The 18,567-nt window shown below is 35.7% G+C and overlaps 2 protein-coding genes across 8 annotated transcripts; one reads left to right on the top strand and one right to left on the bottom strand.

Annotated features, from left to right (window-relative positions):
* Positions 1 to 540: 540 nt before the first annotated feature.
* On the bottom strand, positions 541 to 14,728 carry arfgap1 (ADP-ribosylation factor GTPase activating protein 1). 7 transcript variants are annotated; one of them, XM_032549069.1, is made up of 14 exons: positions 14,511 to 14,727; positions 9,521 to 9,587; positions 8,974 to 9,083; positions 8,657 to 8,828; positions 7,853 to 7,953; positions 7,682 to 7,768; positions 7,473 to 7,587; positions 7,324 to 7,380; positions 7,192 to 7,224; positions 6,952 to 6,981; positions 5,478 to 5,534; positions 4,775 to 4,834; positions 4,279 to 4,334; positions 541 to 3,825 (listed from the first exon to the last, which is right to left on the bottom strand). In XM_032549069.1, the coding sequence occupies exons 2-14, from the start codon at positions 9,578 to 9,580 to the stop codon at positions 3,486 to 3,488; spliced, it is 1,278 nt and encodes a 425-aa protein (XP_032404960.1). In that variant the 5' UTR covers positions 9,581 to 9,587; positions 14,511 to 14,727; the 3' UTR covers positions 541 to 3,485. The 7 variants fall into 7 exon arrangements, with proteins under 7 accessions (XP_032404960.1, XP_032404962.1, XP_032404961.1 ...); XM_032549071.1 differs by lacking the exon at positions 4,775 to 4,834 and having other exon boundaries at positions 4,279 to 4,328; positions 14,511 to 14,728; XM_032549070.1 differs by lacking the exon at positions 6,952 to 6,981.
* Positions 14,729 to 15,720: 992 nt separating this feature from the next.
* On the top strand, positions 15,721 to 17,647 carry rh50 (Rh50-like protein). Its single transcript, XM_032548825.1, has one exon. It carries the CDS (start codon positions 15,805 to 15,807, stop codon positions 17,248 to 17,250), a length of 1,446 nt encoding a protein of 481 aa, XP_032404716.1. The 5' UTR covers positions 15,721 to 15,804; the 3' UTR covers positions 17,251 to 17,647.
* The last annotated feature ends 920 nt before the right edge of the window (positions 17,648 to 18,567 follow it).

Genomic DNA, 18,567 nt, shown 5'->3' with positions numbered 1-18,567 from the left:
TTATCTCATCTTGAGTAGGAGATAAAACTCAACTTTTTTGGTCAGTAAGCAAAACGATAAATTTGACATTTCACATCATCCTGAACACACCATTCCTATTATGAATGGTGGCAGTATTTTACTGTGGGAATCATTTTCTTCAACAGGAACAGAAAAGCAGAGGTTCAAACTTTCAGCAGGACAACAACCAAAAACATGCAGCCTAAGCTATAATGGAACAACTTAGATCAATATTTTAAAGTTACTCATTACATAGGTTATCATCTTCATCTAAGCTTTGGTAATTTTACAAAGAATGGACTAAATATTCAGTCCTTATAAACACAAAACTAGTAAACACATCACGCAAGACTTGCACTGAATGTGGCTCGAAAGGGCTAAATACGTGGACACCATGTTTCAGATGCGTATGTATAAAAGAATCACCATGTGATACTTTAACATAAAATGCTTTGCAGATAAAAAAAAATCTGGATTTTCATTTATGAAAATTACAAATTTCATATAAATTTCAAGAAATGACTACACCGCAACACAGAATCACTCACGATACGGTTTTATTTTACACTGAACCATGTGTACAGGAAAAATTATCCACAGCCCTAACGTGATGGGTAACACAGGTTTACCTTATAGGAATGCTGCTGGTGAAACAAGCAGACAACTGTACTTTAATTCACTGAGGAAACAACGTCATGTATTCATAGCCACTTTAAATATCATGCATGACATCAAAAATAGTATTTTGACATGATTAGTTTCACAGCTAAACACACATACTCGATCTCAAATGTTGCACAGGCACAGATCAACTGATGCTCAGAGAAACCGTATAAATTAAATTACTGTAATGTGAAAAATAATCAGTTGTTGATTAAAAAAGTCTTAACTTTTTACAAAAGTAGTTAAATGCATTTGATTTGTTCAACAAATTCTGTATTTTATGGAAAAGAAAGTGGGCTAAGCAAGACATTTGCTGGTTTACTGCTCTTGTGTCTTTTTAAAAATCAAAAAGTGGTGAGATGTTTCAGCACAAAGTCTTCCCTTAAAATCCCCAATTTTATACCACCTTAAGAAAGACAAAAAAGGAGAAGCAACAGGGTCTTCACAATGTGTCAGTAATGTAGCAGACAATAAGAGCAACATTTACTAAAATGTACACCTCACTGCATCAGAGAGACACACACACAAGCAAACATCCATCATTAACAGAAAGTTACAAAGGCTTCTTAAGGCTTTAACACATGACTGTACATAAACACGACTGCAGAGTTTCAGCAAGACGACTGTTACAGGTTTCTTTTTTTAAACAGCGCAGCATTGACACTGAAAACACATCAACACTGGAGACTTGAGTTTGCTGTCAGTCACGTTTTTAACCCCGTACACACAAAATAATAACAATAATCAGTTGAAATCAACCATCAAAACAAAACCGAGGGACTTGAAAATAAGGATAGTAAACTGTAAACAATGGACTTCTCGGAGGTAGGGAAGTGGGTTTGTATTGAAGTTTCTAAGAATATTTCTTCTATGATTATAACAGAACTTTATGCCTAACGAGACTGTATCCTAAGAGCTGTAACAACTCAGTGCCATTTTTTGACTGATTAACACTAACAATAATAATAATAATAATAATAATAATAATAATACAAAGACTAAGAGGCACAACATCCATTACAATGCTCATCATGATACAAATAAAAAATTTTATTGCACTAATAGAAAAACTAATCAAGTTCCAATGTGGTTTGGTTGGGCCATTCAGAAAATGAAAATCCCCACAGGAAATTAGTTGTCCAATTAAATTTGCTACAGACACCCCGTTTCACAATGACATCATGCTTTTTTGTTATAAGGTTAACTTTTCGTAATGTACCCGCATCTATGATGATCACTGAGTGCAAATGCCACCTAAACTCATCCAATTTGCAATTGAACTAATTCACAAGCGTTAAAGACCAATGATAATCCAAGTATACCGGCCATAGTGAATGTTAATAATAGTGATACTAATTTTAAATGTAACCATGAGATGAAATATACAAGTACCTCCTGAGGTGATGTCACAAATGCTCACAGATTTGCGGCTTGCAAACTATCCTCATGAAAATCTAGTCTACACTCATGCCCTGGATCCAGTTTCTGAAACAACCTTCATGCACACGTACAGTACTAGGAGTGCTTCCCTGCAACAAGACGTTTTCACTTAAAATGATTTAATACAGAATACAATTTTTCCCCCAAAGGTCCATAATGTCTTCAAAACATAAAAGTAGAAAATGAGGACAAGATGATATGTCTGATTGATGATACAAGTTTGTTTAATTAAAGAACCCTGATCTGAGCGGTAAAGACAGAGTGATTTTGACACGTAGTGTTAATTTAAAACAAATATTAAAAAATGAAAAACTAAACATAACAAAACGCATAAAAGCCCCAAAATAGAATAGCTCTTAATAGCTTTACAATGATGGACAGTTCATCTGATCATTAAATCAGATCTTCAGTTGTACTTGTATGGCAATTTCTATGAAAATGAGAGAATACCAATAATTTATTTGGTGTCTAATGGTAGTTTTATGACTCTTAAGTGTCCAGGCTCACTCTATGCTAAACAGGAGGATGCTCAAGAACAGTAAAATCCACTAAGAAACAATTTTCTCTTATTATTGAGAAGGAATTAATTCAAATTGTACAGAAACATTTAGATGTTTTAGATTTTTTTTTCTGTGTCTTAGCAACACCAGCCAATTTTCACATGATCCTTTTGTCTCATTTTCTTGTCCTAATCACACAACAAAGGGATTCTGCAGCTCTCACATTTTTTGAAGCAGTTTTGGGGTCTCGATGACTCAAAATGACAAATAATAGATCCACATATTGCATGTTACATATCACGATTTTAATTTCCGATAGGTTAATCACCTGTAGACAAGCTCTTAAACTGTTTCATTGTAATTGATTTTAAATATGTGACTGCAGGGCTAAATGGGCATCAGGTGCTCAAAAATAATAATTAGACTAAACAGAAAAAATATTGTAATATTTACAGTAACTCATTTACAATACCAGATTTTTTTTTCCATGCGATAATTTCAATGTTGAAAAACAACAGTATTGCCAAACCACTTATTGTTGGCACACCGCTTTATTTTACTTTACAACCAAAACATTTTATCAATCCATACAGGAAGTCATGATTTTATCTACACTGAATAAAGGTGATTCTTTGAGATGGGGGCAGTTCCTAATAAAATATAGCTCTGGCAGTGAACAGTTCCTTTAGGTGTTCATTTGATAAGCTCAAATCATCTCTGGGGTTCATTGATTAAATTCATCCTGAATGCATAAACAGGAGTTAAGCTAATGCAACTCTCTTCCAGAAAGTGCAAATGAGATGAATAACAGGAGAGAAACTGGCAGAAGGTGGAAAGGGGGAAGAAAAAAAAAACTTTAGGTGATGTAAGTTTATGAGGCAATCACCAGCCTGCATTATCCCAGGCTTCATCAGCAGGCTTCGAGGGACTCTTCTTTGTCTTACCATCCGCATTCTCCCAGTTGTTGTCCCAGGCCTCCCAGCTCTCCTCTGTGCTGTGTTTGTTGTTGGAGGCTCCTTCAGAGCCCCAATTGTCCCAGCTGTCAGAGCTCTTCTTGGCAGAATTATCTGCCATGGTCCAGCTGTCACTGCTGGGAGATTTCTTCTCCTTTAAGGAGCTGTTGCTGCCAAAGGTTTCCCAGAAATCCCTTGACACAGGTTGGCTGGAGCTGCCTTGATACCCCTCAGTAGCATCCATGTTCTGGTAGCTCTCTCCACCAGAGCTGAACACAGGAGAAAATGAACAATATTAACTGAAAAACCACACTATATTATTGGAATAAAGTACTTTAGGTGAGGGTTTTAAGGAACTTTTACAATATCAAATTTTGAACAGCAAATTTCTTCAATAGTGACCTTTTGAGGAATATTCTCCTTGTGAAGGTTACCAATGACAACTGGAATAGTTAGTAGTTGTCATGACTATACCATCATAACATTTCTATACTAAGTTTCCTTTACTGGTCTTATTTGATGTTCTAATTTCTGGTCAGCTAATCTGTGAGCCATAATAATCGAAATGAACAGAAACATTTCAAATTTATCCCTCTAATTATTTAATGTCATACACGAGTTTCAATTTTAACACAGAATTACTAAAATAAATGCACTTTCACTACATTTTAATGTATTAAAATGCACCTTTAAAAGAAGGCAAAGATATGACAGTTAATTACCCATCTTGCGGTTTTCCAGTAAACAGGTTTGTCAATTTTGCTCCAGCTCCCTGAACCTAAACAAATGTAAGACCAAGTTTAAAACCTGACTACAACAATTGTTAAATACACAGTGAACAATGTAAAGTAGAATTTAAAGGTGATACATCATGATTTACACAACACATTAGAGTTATTAAATCAACTTAAACATTGCCGTTATGGTTTAACTGTCCAAAAGATAAAAATTGTTTTATTAACATTACAGGATACATTTTGGTCTACAGTGTACTCACCGCCAGAATATTCATGGCAGCAAGAAAAACAAAACATCACATTTAATTAGCATTGTTCAGGCTTTTATCGACAGTGCAAAACCAGCCTCCTCAGGCTGTCCAGACTTTTCTTGTGCAAGTTTTTGCTCTAAAATCTCTTTTTGACGGGGGCAGCCCTCCGTCAGTCAGTCAGGAGGCTGGTTTTGCACCAGTACATAGAGGCAGCGGTCTGCCCATCATACCTTGTTTGCCAGCCCAGTGATGCCGACTGTCATTTCATCTATCAATTTGCCATCTTTGACCTGGATGAGCCAAATTATTATTAGAAACTTTGAAAAACAGAAGCACTCATTTACTGCACACACTGTTGTAGCAGCAGTTAACATTTGGATGAGAAAAGTGATTGGTTTAGTTGATAGCACCACCAATTAAGAAGGCAAAAGCAAGAAAGTAATAACAGTTTTAAATAAAGCAAACACACAATAACTACAGACAGCTAGAATTAGTAATGCCAACTCTACATTAGAAGACAAAATGATTTTGTCAAAAGTGTCAGTCAATGGGTTTCAGATTAAGCATACCTCTATTATTGTTCATATCCTTCTGTACTTGGGCAATTAAAGGCAATTAGTTGATTGGACTAGAGAAATATAACTTTTAATCTAAGAAGCTTAAAATAAGACAGTCGTAAAATTTTACTCAAACAATTCAAAGCATTCAAAATGTGACGGCATAGACAGTTTGCAGACATCCACAGATATTGACAGAACATGCATTTTTATACTAAAGTCCACAGATTTTGTCGTTTAGTGTAAGCTGGCATTGAGCAGAAAAACTGGCAGAGGCGAGCAGTGGAGGAAAGAGCACATTCACATCTGAAGTTGTTTTTGTCTAAAAAGCACTGCAGCCCACCACCAAAGCAGCGACTCCAAACATCAGTGTTACCTTCTCGTGGGTAGGTTTGATAACATTCTCATTTATTGTCTGTCCTAACTCTGTGGCCTAGTTGGAAGTCAAGAGAGGAGAGTTCACTTGAATAAAAACATAATTAAAGATCCACATTAGCGCAACACACTGAGCTGCTTGTCCTTCAGTTGCATGTAAACACCGAGCATTCACAATGACACTGAAAAAGCTCTAGAGGGAGTAATGGCGCAAAGGAAAAAAAAAAGAAAAAAGCTTACATCAGCTTGCTTTTTAGAGGCAGCACTGCTTACTGCATACTGATTCATCTGTCCTCATCAAACACAGGCTGTCATTTATGGTAGACATGTAATCAAATATATTCTGAGAAGTAAAACGTTTTATAGAACATATTTTTAAAGCTAAGATTCCACTCACATTCTAAGCTGCTTTACATTATACACTTTTCTATCATTTGTCTTTTTTTTTAATTTATCTTAGAATCTTTAGCAAATTTTTATTATATAGGAGGCTTTGGTTCCCAGTGGCTCTGACATGATAATGCTAAAAGATCTCCCCCACCCCCATCATGTTGTTCAGGGCTTTCAGTGGCTAAAAGTGCCACAATTCAACAAATAAAATCACTCTAAAGAAACTAAAATCAGAAAAAGTGTAAGTAAACATTTTAATTTATTTAATGCGTAGCTGATCAACTGTAAAAACTGTCTAATCAACTTTGTATCCGTTACACATCCAAAAGACGTATAATTATTTCAGTTATTAGTTAACAGTCGAGTTGCAGCATATCAATTTATTTCAGTTTGTCAGTCTTTCCCCATCAACATCAGTAAGTGATATAGACAAGGCTGAGATGGTGCATAGAAGCTACAGAGAATAAATATCCATAATATTTATTGTTGAGGAAATGTAACAATAGATAGACAATAGAAATAGAAATTAACCCCATAAATACTTATTTAGCAAAGTATTTATTTGATTCTGACACTTTGGGCCCATAACACTGGACAAGAATGTATTATTATTACTCTATATGTTCAGTGCACCCAGCACTACACTGAATGCATTGCAGAGTAACATGATAATCCTGGGGGCTATAAAGAAATGTTTTCACATGCCATAGCACATCTTTACATCTAACATTTCTTGTAATGGTTGTAAAAGACAAAAAGAAGACATGCATAAATGGATAACCCATTATATATGGAAGTGAGTGAACAGTAGCTCATATCCATAATAAGGGTGGGAATTATTTGCAATCCTTTTTTAATATTACCGTTTATGTCCCAATATACCTCCTGCATCAGGACATAAACTCAAGGCACCAACACAAGCAACTCTTAGTGTTAACAAGCAGAAGCACATTAACATGTAATACAGCAACATTTTGCACAATGGCTCTCTATTTAAAATTTGCTTAAAAAATAAATAAAAAAAAATATGGTAGCCTTAAATAAATGATGTGCAAAAATGAGCATGCAGCTATAAACTGCTTTACCGGTTCAGGGGGTGCTTTATAGCCCCTCAACTACGTCCAAAGAGGGCAGGGAGATATTAGTAATAACACTGTTATCACAGCCTAAGATGTACCACATACATTGCATAATAAATAGCCAGTAAAATACTGCATGTCTATGCCATCAATCTCCTCAAGCTGGAAGGAATGTTTCAATAAAATCGACTGAAAAGCACAAAGAAATCTTTGGCTTTACCAGGCTACTTGAGATGCTATTCTTACCTTTAAAGTTGCTTGGTTTGCCAGTTTTGTTGTCTGTACAAGTGCATAAAAAGAAACAAGATAATGAGTTTCACAAGTCTTCAAGGGGAGTTACGTTTAAACTCCAGCTTTATATGAAACATTTTAAATTACATTATCTTTGGCAATTGAAGCAAATTTGGTGGCACCAACAGTAAAACTGCTCCAGCCCTGCAAAACACAAAAAATAATATTAAACAACAACGAAAGCATAATAAGTAGTCTTCAGCGAAACAAAAGAAGTTAAATATACAGAGACTTACTGAATAAATTGACGACATTGCATTGTTCAAGAAGTCCTCATCCTTCTTCTCTGGGGTTACAGTGTTGCCAAAACCAACATATCGATTCTCTTGGTTCCCACTGTAGCCTCCCCCACTGAGGAACAATAAAAGCACGTTACATGAAATTACCAACACATAACTTGCTGTGCACAACAAACCAGAATGAAATGAGACAGGAAAAATCTTACCTTTGATAAGAGTTGACATCGTCACTCAACCAATCCTCAAAAGCTTTGTCACCAGAACTGGCTGGATTCTGTCCAGATCCTCCAGATCTGGATGTAAATAAATGAACAAATTTAAAGCCTGCTCTGTTTCAATAACAACCAGAATTAATGTGTTCAAATTGTCCAAGGTACCGGTGAGACGATGAAAGGCCCGACTTAGGTTGAGGAGGAGTCCAGTTTCTGGCAGGGGACGTATCAATGGACCACTCCTTCCCCTCAGCTAATGTTGCTACCTAGAAAAGTAAATCAAGACTGAATTCTTTAGACCACAAGACAAAAGTGCACTCATTTCATTAATTTATTATGTCTTGCAAAAATGTTATTACATCAAACTTTATTGTAGTTTAGTGGGATTTTATGTGACAAATCTAAAATTGACAGATGTGAAATGGTCGAAAACCCATGCATATTTTAAATTTTAAAAATAAACATACAATTTTTACTGTGCATTGTATTGAATTTAGCTCCATTGAGTCAACATGACATAGAATCATGTTTTGCTACAATTACAGCGGCAAGTATTTTGGAAATGTCTCAACCAGTTTCGTACATAGAGACTTAAGTTTTTTGCCCATCCTTCTTAGCAAAAAAGCTCAATCAAATTGAATACTTTAAAATTTTCCATAACTCAGGCGGTTGTCCAAAAAGTATTTGTACTTTATTTTATTCAAAGGAATCCGATTAAAAGGGGTCTAAATTAAAATTCACAACAGAAATCAGATATTCTTTGGATTATCATCTACAATTCAGTCACACGTCGCATTTTGTGGTAGTAATTTCATAAAGTGTAAAAAAGTTAAAGGAGTGGGAATGTTTTTGCAAGACAGTTTACAAAGCTATTTCATTTCCAACAAATAAATATTTAGTAACACGCTGTGTCCTTTCCAGACCAAACGGAAAGTTTTAGTTATAAAACGTTGGTTTTGTGCTGCTCACCTTGTCTCTGAAGAGCGCAGCAGCTTTGCTGTTGTACTTATCCTGTAAGGTCCAGTTTGGGTCATAATCATCTTGGAGTTCTAGAAACAGGTGGAACTTTCCATTTCCACCAGCTTTCATTTTCTCCAGTTCAATATCTTTCCACTTGTCCATGGTGACCGAGCGCACAAAACTGTAGAGAGAGGACGACTCAAAGGCTATAACAATGTGCTTTGAAACACCAGGAAAATCACTAATGATCTGACATGAGCCAGACAGATTTTAAAATATTATATTTCTCGATTTAACAAAAGCATGATGTTCTCCACCCCTCTTACCTCAGGTGCACTCCCAGGCCTCTGTGCTTCCCAGAGCACTCAAGGCAGATCCAAATGCCATATGTGACACTAACCCACTGAGGGTTGAAAGCCCCACACTCAAAACAAAGCTGCAAAGAAAACATTAGAAAAAGTGAGTTACAATTTTAAAAAATGGTACATGGTGGTGCATCAGCTTTTTTTTCCCAATCTAAATTTTCACAAAATAAAAATACTGACAGTCTACTCTTAGTATTTCAGAATACAAATTAGGTGCAATCAAAGTATCTTGTTTGGTTGATTTTGTTTTGTTTTTTTTACAAAAGTTACAAGGCGGAAAAATGTCTGCCAGAGATGACGGCCAACCAAATGTCCACTGGCAGAACAATGACCGTCAAAAATGACTACTGGCTTATTTAGGCACTGATGAAAGGACCATCAAATGGCTTCTCTATAACACAAAGACAAGCTTATTTGTAAAGTGATTCTGTTTCCAGTACGGTAAAATTTTATTTCTTTTCTTGGATAAAATCAAATCACACAAATACACCAATGTGTGAGGACTTACATTATTCTCATCTTGGGTTCTCACTTCCTTCAGAACTCTTCTGGTCCTTGGACTCGCCATGATGACACTGAAACAAAGTTTGACCAGATCTTTACTACTAAGTAATATCCAGTTTGAACTACTGCCTCAGTACTTTAGTTATTGTCATTACCATTGACAATGCATATTGAAATTGCACATAAGCAATGTGATGGTACAGGTGTATATTTATAAATTAGAATATAATTGAAAGGTAATTTATATCAGCAGTTCAATAAAAAAGAAACTGCACAGATTCAAAAACATTCAGTCATATTTCAACTATTTATTTCTAATCCCATTCAATGATTATGGTTATAGCTCAGAGAAAAGCCAATCTTCAGTGTCACAGAACATTAAAATGTTACAAAAGGGGTTTTTAATTCTCAAAACCCACAGTCCTTCATGTTTTAGATGTTTCCCTGCTCTGGCAGACCTGAATCAAACAAAAGCATTGCCTCCTCAGCATGCCATTGTGTGCTACAGTAGAAACATGAAGGACAGTGGGTCCTGAGAACAAGGACTGAAAACCATTGGCCTACGCAATCACGAGAAAGACAATAGAATTGACAGGTGTCCAGAAGACACATCAACTCTCTCCAGAAGATCAGTAATCCCAAATATTATAAGCTGGCTATTCACAAAACAATGTTATTCATGCAAAGTTGAGTGGAAGGAAAAATTGTGACGGAAAAAAGGTTCACAAGCAGCAGAAATGACTTCAGCCAGGAGTCAGTGAGGATTTGTGGCGTCATATTATTATTATCTGTCAAGTTGGTCCGCTGTGTTTTCTGCAGTCCACAATCAATACAGCCATCTATTTTAGAGCACTTCATCATTCCCTCTGCTGGCAAGCTTTATGGAGATGCTGATTTTATTATCCAGGATAATGTGGTACCAATACTTGCTTTAACGATGATGGTGTCACTGTGCTTGATTAGCCAGCAAACTGGCCTGGGCCTAAAACTCAAAGAATATTTCTCATCCTGCCAAGAGTCAGAAGAGTATATATCCAAAGTTAACAATGGCAACCAGCTAAATGCTAATGCTATTAAAACATCCAGAGCTTTGTTAACAGCAGCCGATCTCTGTACAATGAATGAACTCCTTTTTTGTTAGACCAACATTTCAGATTTGTTTCGTTAAATTGCTTAAGTTCTACCCTAATTTCCTTAGAAGCTGAATGTAGGTTTGTTATTGAAAATAACATAGTCAAAATTAATATATTATATATTGGTATGCACTTAAGCCTATCACGATAACTAATTTATCAAATAATTGCTGGATAAATTAAAATGAGTTTGATTAATTTCCATTGTGATGATTAATATTTTTTGAAAGGCAACAAGGTCTTGTTTACAGAGACATCATAATACATTTTATTTATGGTTTCAACTGTTTGTGATTGTTACTTCCGGTTTATTTATTATTTTTGACTGCTGTGTTTATTGGTCTTTTAGAGGGTGAGCTGGCATTATCAATATATTAGTTTAAAATGGTCTTGAAAACAACAATGTTATAATTTATTAGAATAACTACTAGGACATTTTATCATCCATCAAAATGTTACATTCATCAGTTGCAGACAAGTTGCAGCTACTGATCATTTGGCAAATTTTAAATTTCAAGATTTTTAGTAACTTTTAGTGGGGAAAAAGGAAACTATCATTAAATAATGTAAGAAAAAATAATCAATTCAAATCAATCATAATGAATATTTGTCATAAATATTCATTATCACAAATGAATATTTATTAGCCCTTAAATGAAGTTTAAATTTAAAATTGAAAAGTCAAGGTGTTTTTATCACACAGACTGCAGAGGGTGACAAGCTTTCTATGGGGATTGGCTGCAGAACATTAGAGCTAAATTGACATAAATTACATCACATTTTAGTTCTGATCCAAAAGACATCCAGGAAATAAATAGTTTTCTAGCTGCAGATTTGGACACAAGATGCATCTTCCTAACCTGGCATTTCTTTATTAATGAGAACGAGTCAGAAACTAGGAGCGGATGTAGGGGAATATAGGTTCCTAATATCCTCAGGGCACGAAAGCAGTTTGGAGAGTTTAGGCTCTTCCAGGACCTGCAGCGGTACAGACTGCCTCTAGATCTATTTCAGGAAGAGGAGGAAGCAAGTTGACAGCTCGCTGGCATGTCCAGGAAGAGTCACAGCGAGGCTCAGAAAAAACGAGAACCACCCTCAGGTAGCAGATCACGCCAACAGAACATTGTTTCTGTGAATTAACCGTTATCAATGTACTGCACATGAGAAAATGTTAAATTTCCACACATTATAGACTCTATTGTTTCTCTCTGGTACATTAAAAAAAAAAAAACAGCATGTCGTTGCACATCTGGTTACTTTATAAGTTCATGAACTTTCTGCTTTTCTGACTCTTTTCGTGATAAAATGAGGATATTTCATTCTGCAATTACTGATGCAATCTTTCAAGCAGTCCTCTAATGATTTAAGCAGTTGCTCACATGTGGATGCACAGAAATAAATGAGGACAAATGGGTGAGTCTTATTAAATGATTGGTCTTGGAAATTACACAATATTTTAAATATTTAATGCTCCTCCAGATTGTTCAGGAGCAACTATGAGAAAAGATCTATAATATTGCTCCTGTTATATTTGTTGTATCAAAGATCGGCCTCATGGGTGATCGGTATCGGAAAAAAACCTGATTGGAGCGTCCCTAGAGAAATCTATAAACAATGTTACACAAAGCAGCTGTTTCTTCAATCTTTATATGAGCATGTTTAGTCTTCTGTCATTTACACAATAAAAATCGTTTTCTGAAAAAACACTGGAGTTTGCAGAATTTCCTAATTACTTCAATCTAAATAGGGTTATATTTGAAGCAGAAATAAATTGACAGACAATTTTGCAGACATGTATCAAGTTATCAGCAATATTTATTACTACAGGGTATTTCATTCTGTATTTTTTTTTTTATTTATTCTGTATTCCCACATGTCTTGATCATTTTCAGTCAAAAAAAAAGTGCAAACCAAATCCACTTGCCAAAAAAAGTTAAAGGGGAAAGAAATATTTGAATGGACCCAAATGCCACAAACACATTGTGATGATGGCTCAGTCTTTGCTTTTCAGGATGAAAACCACAATGTCAGTCCGGTCGTTCAAGGTGACAGGATGAGAGTAAAAGAATACCATACCATACCATAATAACTTTATTTATAAAGCACTTTAAAACAACCACAGCTGATACAAAGTGCTGTACATCAAAACACAACATAACAATAAAAAAAACATAAAATAAAAACTTACAGTTTGAAAACAAAAACATACAATTTAAAACTAGATCCCGCTAGAGTTGAAAGCCAAATAAAATAGATGGGTTTTAAGACGAGCTTTAAAAGTGGACAGTCGTTATAAGTCGTTTCATGTTCTTTGTGAAAAGGTTTTTTGCAAGTACAACTACAAATTGCAACTAATGCAATTTTCAAATTTGTTTGTTACACAATCAACAAATCATTGTTTCCATACAGCTGAAAACAATTGAATGAACATGCTATGCCTAAAGTGCTGTACACAAAATCAGTGACTATCAAAAGCATGAATATGGTGAAAAAACAAAAACATAGTGAAATATTGAGTTTTCATGCACTTATGTTAATTCTAATCTAGTTCTAATTCTTAAAAGATGATACACATTTTGTTGTATCCTCATCGTTTGTGTAAGTAGGGTGATAAACAGTCTGCTGATGTTATTGGTTTAGAAAAGTGTGTTTCTTTAAAGTATTTTTGTTTTAATTAACGACAAGAATAATAAAAACAACATGATAAAAACTAGTTCACACGATAACAAATAAAAACCAGGAAATTTGGAAAAGTATTGTTAACATTTGTTATTTCTTGGGGGTTTTATGTTAGCATATTTTATATAATATTTCCAGGTACATTTTACTCTTTTCATTGGATTTTTGTTCTGGTTTTTCCTCTAACTGCATTAATTAAATATGCATGTTCTTATTGGAATTATTTACAAGTGTTAATTTTACCTAAATTAGTATAAAACTAAATAGGACAAACAACATATGTTTGAGTCAGTAATTATATTAAAATTGCACCAAAAAAAGATGCCATTTATTTTGTGTAATTGTTATAACGTCCGCATTTCAGAAAATATTTTAACCTGTTTTTATTTGTCTTTAAGTATTAATTGTTAACTAACTAACTATGTGTTTTTAGTTTACATAAAGAGAAACTAACAATTCATGATGAGCTTCAATCGTTTATCACAGCCCCCGTCTTTAAAACTACATTTGAAGAAAGTTGATGATTTTAAAAGAAAATCAAAAATAAATCGCTTCAGTCTGGCTGTCTTATTTTAATCTAAATATTTTTTCTTTATTTACTTTCTGTTTTTAAATCTAGACCTCAAAAATGAAAACCAGAAACTGGTATCAACCAAAAATAGCTTCATTTGTGCATCTCTATGAAAAAAAAAGTATGAAGAAACGGATACACCAAAACAAACAGCCATCAGTTTCTGATTTAATCATAATCCAAAGCAATAAATTAATCAGTGTGAGTGTCAGTGTAAAAACATCAATAATGTGGCTTTTCATTTTAACACAGTTGTTTGAGGGTTTTATCAAAAGCACTTCTGTAACATCCAGTGTTTAGTCAGTTTTGTGGCGAGAAAATGTTAAACATTTTCAGTAACGTTTGCAACATGACGTGAAAATCACTGTCTTTTTTTCTTTTGTGGCTTGTGCTCTGGTGTAGTCGTGTCAAGGATTTTTTTTTTTTTTTTTTAGTGAAACAAAGCTACATCACTTTAACTCATCTCTTTTGTTTTCGGGTTAAAGTTATGTACTCATTTCTGGCGTCACGTAACATTTAAAATCCTGATTCCTAAACGCACGAAGACCCAATAATATTTTTACTGACTGGAGGGGTTTTTGTGTGCTAGCATTGAGCTAACCGGCCCTTACCTGACTGGGACCGATGAACAACAACCAGGACGCTGCTTTCAGAGTGTGGACGTTCCGCGGCTGGACTCTACCGTGGGGTTTTCTTCCGTGGCAGGTTCACAGGCTGTCACGGGCTGCGTGAGGCTCACAGAGGAGACTAATAAAAAGCACCTACGTTAGAAACCGGTGGCCATGTTCCTGTTTGCATACGTTGGCAGAGCAATGCATCACGGGACAAGCCTCAATTCTTGTTCTTTAAGTTGAATGTGCGAGGATAAAGCAGAAATTAAATTTACTACCGACACCTGCTGGTCAAAATGTGTTACTGCTAACAAAAAAAAAAAACATTCGTATATTTACGGTGAAATAAACCATTGTAACGTTGTATGGAAGTAAATATGTGTCATCATGAGCTGAGAAAAAGTTGCAGTTATGTAGAGACAGTGGTCTTTTTAAAAAATAAAGTTTATTAACAATTTAAGTAGAACATAGACTACACTACCAACAAAACAGATTTTATAAATGATATATTGCCACCAAATGTGGGAGAAATTAAGGACAAATAACTAAAAGGGGATGTCCTGAAGGTTCAATACTCAATAAAATACTAATAAGAATCTTTTGTTTACCCTATACACAACAAAAAAGTCTAACTATGAAAACGTACATTTTCAAATGTATTCAACTTAGATCTTAGCTTTTGAATAATGTAATGCAATGTGCAAATAAAAGTGGTAATATAGATAATTGAATATTTTATATTACTGTACATATCAATCTTAACATCTGAAGAATAATAGAGAGCTATGAATTCAGTGTGCTTGTGTTCAGACATTCTGTTGTCTAATAAACCAAAATTACTAATAACAGACTACCAAATTCTATTAGAGTTTGACCAGGAGTCAGATAATAATTTGAAATCACTGTCTTTGCTTTGTGAAACTCATTTTTGATTTCACATTTAGACTCAAAATGCTATCTGGTTTTCATCCCAAAAAATAATCAAAATTATAGGAATTAGAAGTAAATTGAAGTTCACTGCTTGAAGAACGATGTACAGATATATGACCAGTGTACTGCTGTTTGGAACAGGCAAATAAAAACTTGAAGAAGAGATAAGATAATCATAATGAGTCTGAAGGTTTGAAGTTCATTCATCTGACATGCTGCTTTGTTAAAGACTCTGGCCTGCCTTATATGAGGAGTATAATGCACCAAAGCCATTAGTTGCTCTTATCTCAGGGAAAGAAATTGTATATAAGGGGTGTTAGAGTAACTGGAGGAGCATGTCTCTCAGCTCAACTCGTTCATCATCATGAGTGCATCAACAAGCTTGAAGCTGCGTTTGCCAACCTTTGTGTTGGTCCTGGAGGTTGTAATGATCACACTCTACGGCATCTTTGTCACCTATGACGATAACTCCAGTGCGAAGCTCCAAAACAACGAGACCAACCCGATGGAGAACTCAATGTATAAGGATTACCCTTACTTTGCTGATATTCAGGTGATGATCTTCCTGGGCTTCGGTTGCCTGCTGGCCTTCTTTCGCTTCTACGGCTTCGGTGGGATGGTGTTCAACTTCCTCACAGCCACCTTCGCCATCCAGTGGGCCATCCTGGTTCAAGGGTACTTCCAGTTTTACTCTGATGGCAAAATCCACTTTGGAGTTATCAATCTCATAAATGCAGAGTTTGCCTGTGCTGTGGTCCTCATCTCATTTGGAGCTGTGCTTGGGAAGACCGGCCCTGTTCAGCTCTTGGTCATGGCTTTGCTGGAGATTCCTATCTTTGCCGTCACGGAGTGGGCTGTACTCAAATATCTACGGATCAATGACGCAGGAGGCAGTATTCTTATTCACCTGTTTGCCTGTTACTTTGGGCTGGGGGTAACTTTTGTCCTCTATCGCCCAAGTTTGAATAAAGGACACCCCAAAGAAACCACAAGTTATAACTCAGACATTCTGTCTGTGATGGGAACGCTTTTTCTTTGGGTGTTTTGGCCTTCATTTAACTCTGCTCTCACATTTAAAGGTGACGACCAGCACAGAGCCGTACTCCACACATTCTTAGGCCTGAGCTCATCCACTATCACCGCCTTTGCCCTCTCTGCGATGTTCAACAAAAGAGGCAAGCTAACAATGGCAGATATTCAGAACGTGACACTGGCAGGTGGAGTTACCGTTGGGGCTTCTGTGGATATGATGATCTCCCCAGTAGCTGCATATGCTCTGGGCATCATAGGCTGCACTGCCTGCTTCTTTGGCTACAAGTACCTCACTCCCTTTTTGGCTCAGCGCCTGAGGATCCAGGACCAGTGTGGCATTCACAATCTGCATGGGCTTACCGGACTCATATCATCCACTGCAGGGATCTGTGCTATCCTGATGGCCACTGAAGACACCTACGGGCCCAGCATGTATCAGATCTTCTCCCATCGCGCTCCACCAGAGGGAGATCCAAAGCTGCTGGAGCTGCAAAAGCTGATTCCCGGGCTGAAGCCAGGTCTGGGCCGCACTGCTCAGGAACAAGCTCTCTTTCAGGTTGCAGCTGTCTTTGCCACTATCGCTGCAGCTGCAGCTGGTGGGCTGCTCACCGGGCTGGTCATGAAGCTGCCATTCATGGCTTCACCAACTGATGAGAACTGCTTTGATGATGAGCTTTTCTTCGATGTGCCTTCAGACTTTGATGGTGGAGAGGTTCTCAAGACTCTCGAAAACTTTGATGCAACAGAAAAAGCAGAAACTTTGAATACCCAAGTCTGATGTTTCTACCCTCTTTCTTAAAGTCAGGTTTTGATGCAAAAATGATTTTTACATAGTTTGTTTTCCATGTAGTTGCACTTACATTTGCAACTATAGAAGCAGAGTTTTGTAATTAATTGACTTTTAGTTTGTACAAGGAACAGATTGGCATGTTTTTTATGTTACTTTTTTAGGTTAGTCTTGGTTCAGTGTTTTTATTTTTAATCATGATCTGTGTTTCTCTCTGTTTGTATAATATCCCACTAACTTTTATTTACTTACTTGCTTTACTTGTATACTTAATTTCATTTAATCTGTGACTCTTGTGTTTTGTATCTTAACATTCACCCTGATGTTATGTCTTGCTAATTTTGTTTTACAACTAGAATGTATTCTAATAAATCCACCTTTCGCCCCCAGCGTGTCTTTCCTCTGCAACAATTCAGCATTTGAATTTATTTTACTTTAGAAGAAAATGTAAAATAAAAATATTTGATTGATTCATTATATATACAGTACATATACAGTACAGACCAAAAGTTTGGACACAACTGTGTGTCCAAACTTTTGGTCTGTACTGTTTATTACTCAAAAGTGTACCACTTTATTCATATTTTTGTCACACTTTGTTGCACATTTGAGTCTGAGCATTTTTAACTCATACTCCCTCCAATGCTGAGTTCAGAAAATCAGCTGTTTATCTTTGAATCTTCACCTTTACCTTTGATAAATTAACCAATTACTAGCCAAGTACCTTAAAATATCTTAATGTGTCGAAGGAAAAGCTGTTTTATTTACATACAGTTCATTTCAAATTATTTCTACATAGCTAATTTCACAACAATTTCTCCAGACACTTTCCTTCAAATCAAGTACATACTGTTCAGTTTTATGCCTGACATTTAAATTCAGTTTATAATCTCACTAATTATAAACTGAATTGGTAAAATGTCAACTATATAATCTTGCTCAGCAGATTAAATTGAGTCACGTCTGTACCGTTGATTATATGCTTTCACAAATCAACAGGTAGCATTAAGATATTTTTTGCTCTAAAATCTATTAAGAAACATGAAATTTTAGTTGTTGTTGGGATAAAAAGGTTTTGTTTTGTTTTTTTAATCAAGGATGCATCAACAGATCTACAGAGAAACCTTAGCTTCCTTTACAGACATTAGACTGAATTTTCTTGCTCCGAACCTGGAGAGAAACCAATAAAATGAGAAATCACTCTGAACATAATCATTGTGTCCTCTTCCTCCATCCAAAGCTATAAATGAAAATAAGCTGAGCTGGTTCTTGTGCTTCTTGGTGTTGCATTATGTACTACCAATACAA

The sequence above is a fragment of the Xiphophorus hellerii genome, chromosome 20 (genome assembly GCF_003331165.1).
Source record: "Xiphophorus hellerii strain 12219 chromosome 20, Xiphophorus_hellerii-4.1, whole genome shotgun sequence".
NCBI classification, from domain to species: Eukaryota; Metazoa; Chordata; class Actinopteri; order Cyprinodontiformes; family Poeciliidae; genus Xiphophorus; species Xiphophorus hellerii.
The sequence above is the reverse complement of the archived record's forward strand: the minus strand, read 5'-3'. Positions and strand labels throughout refer to the sequence as shown.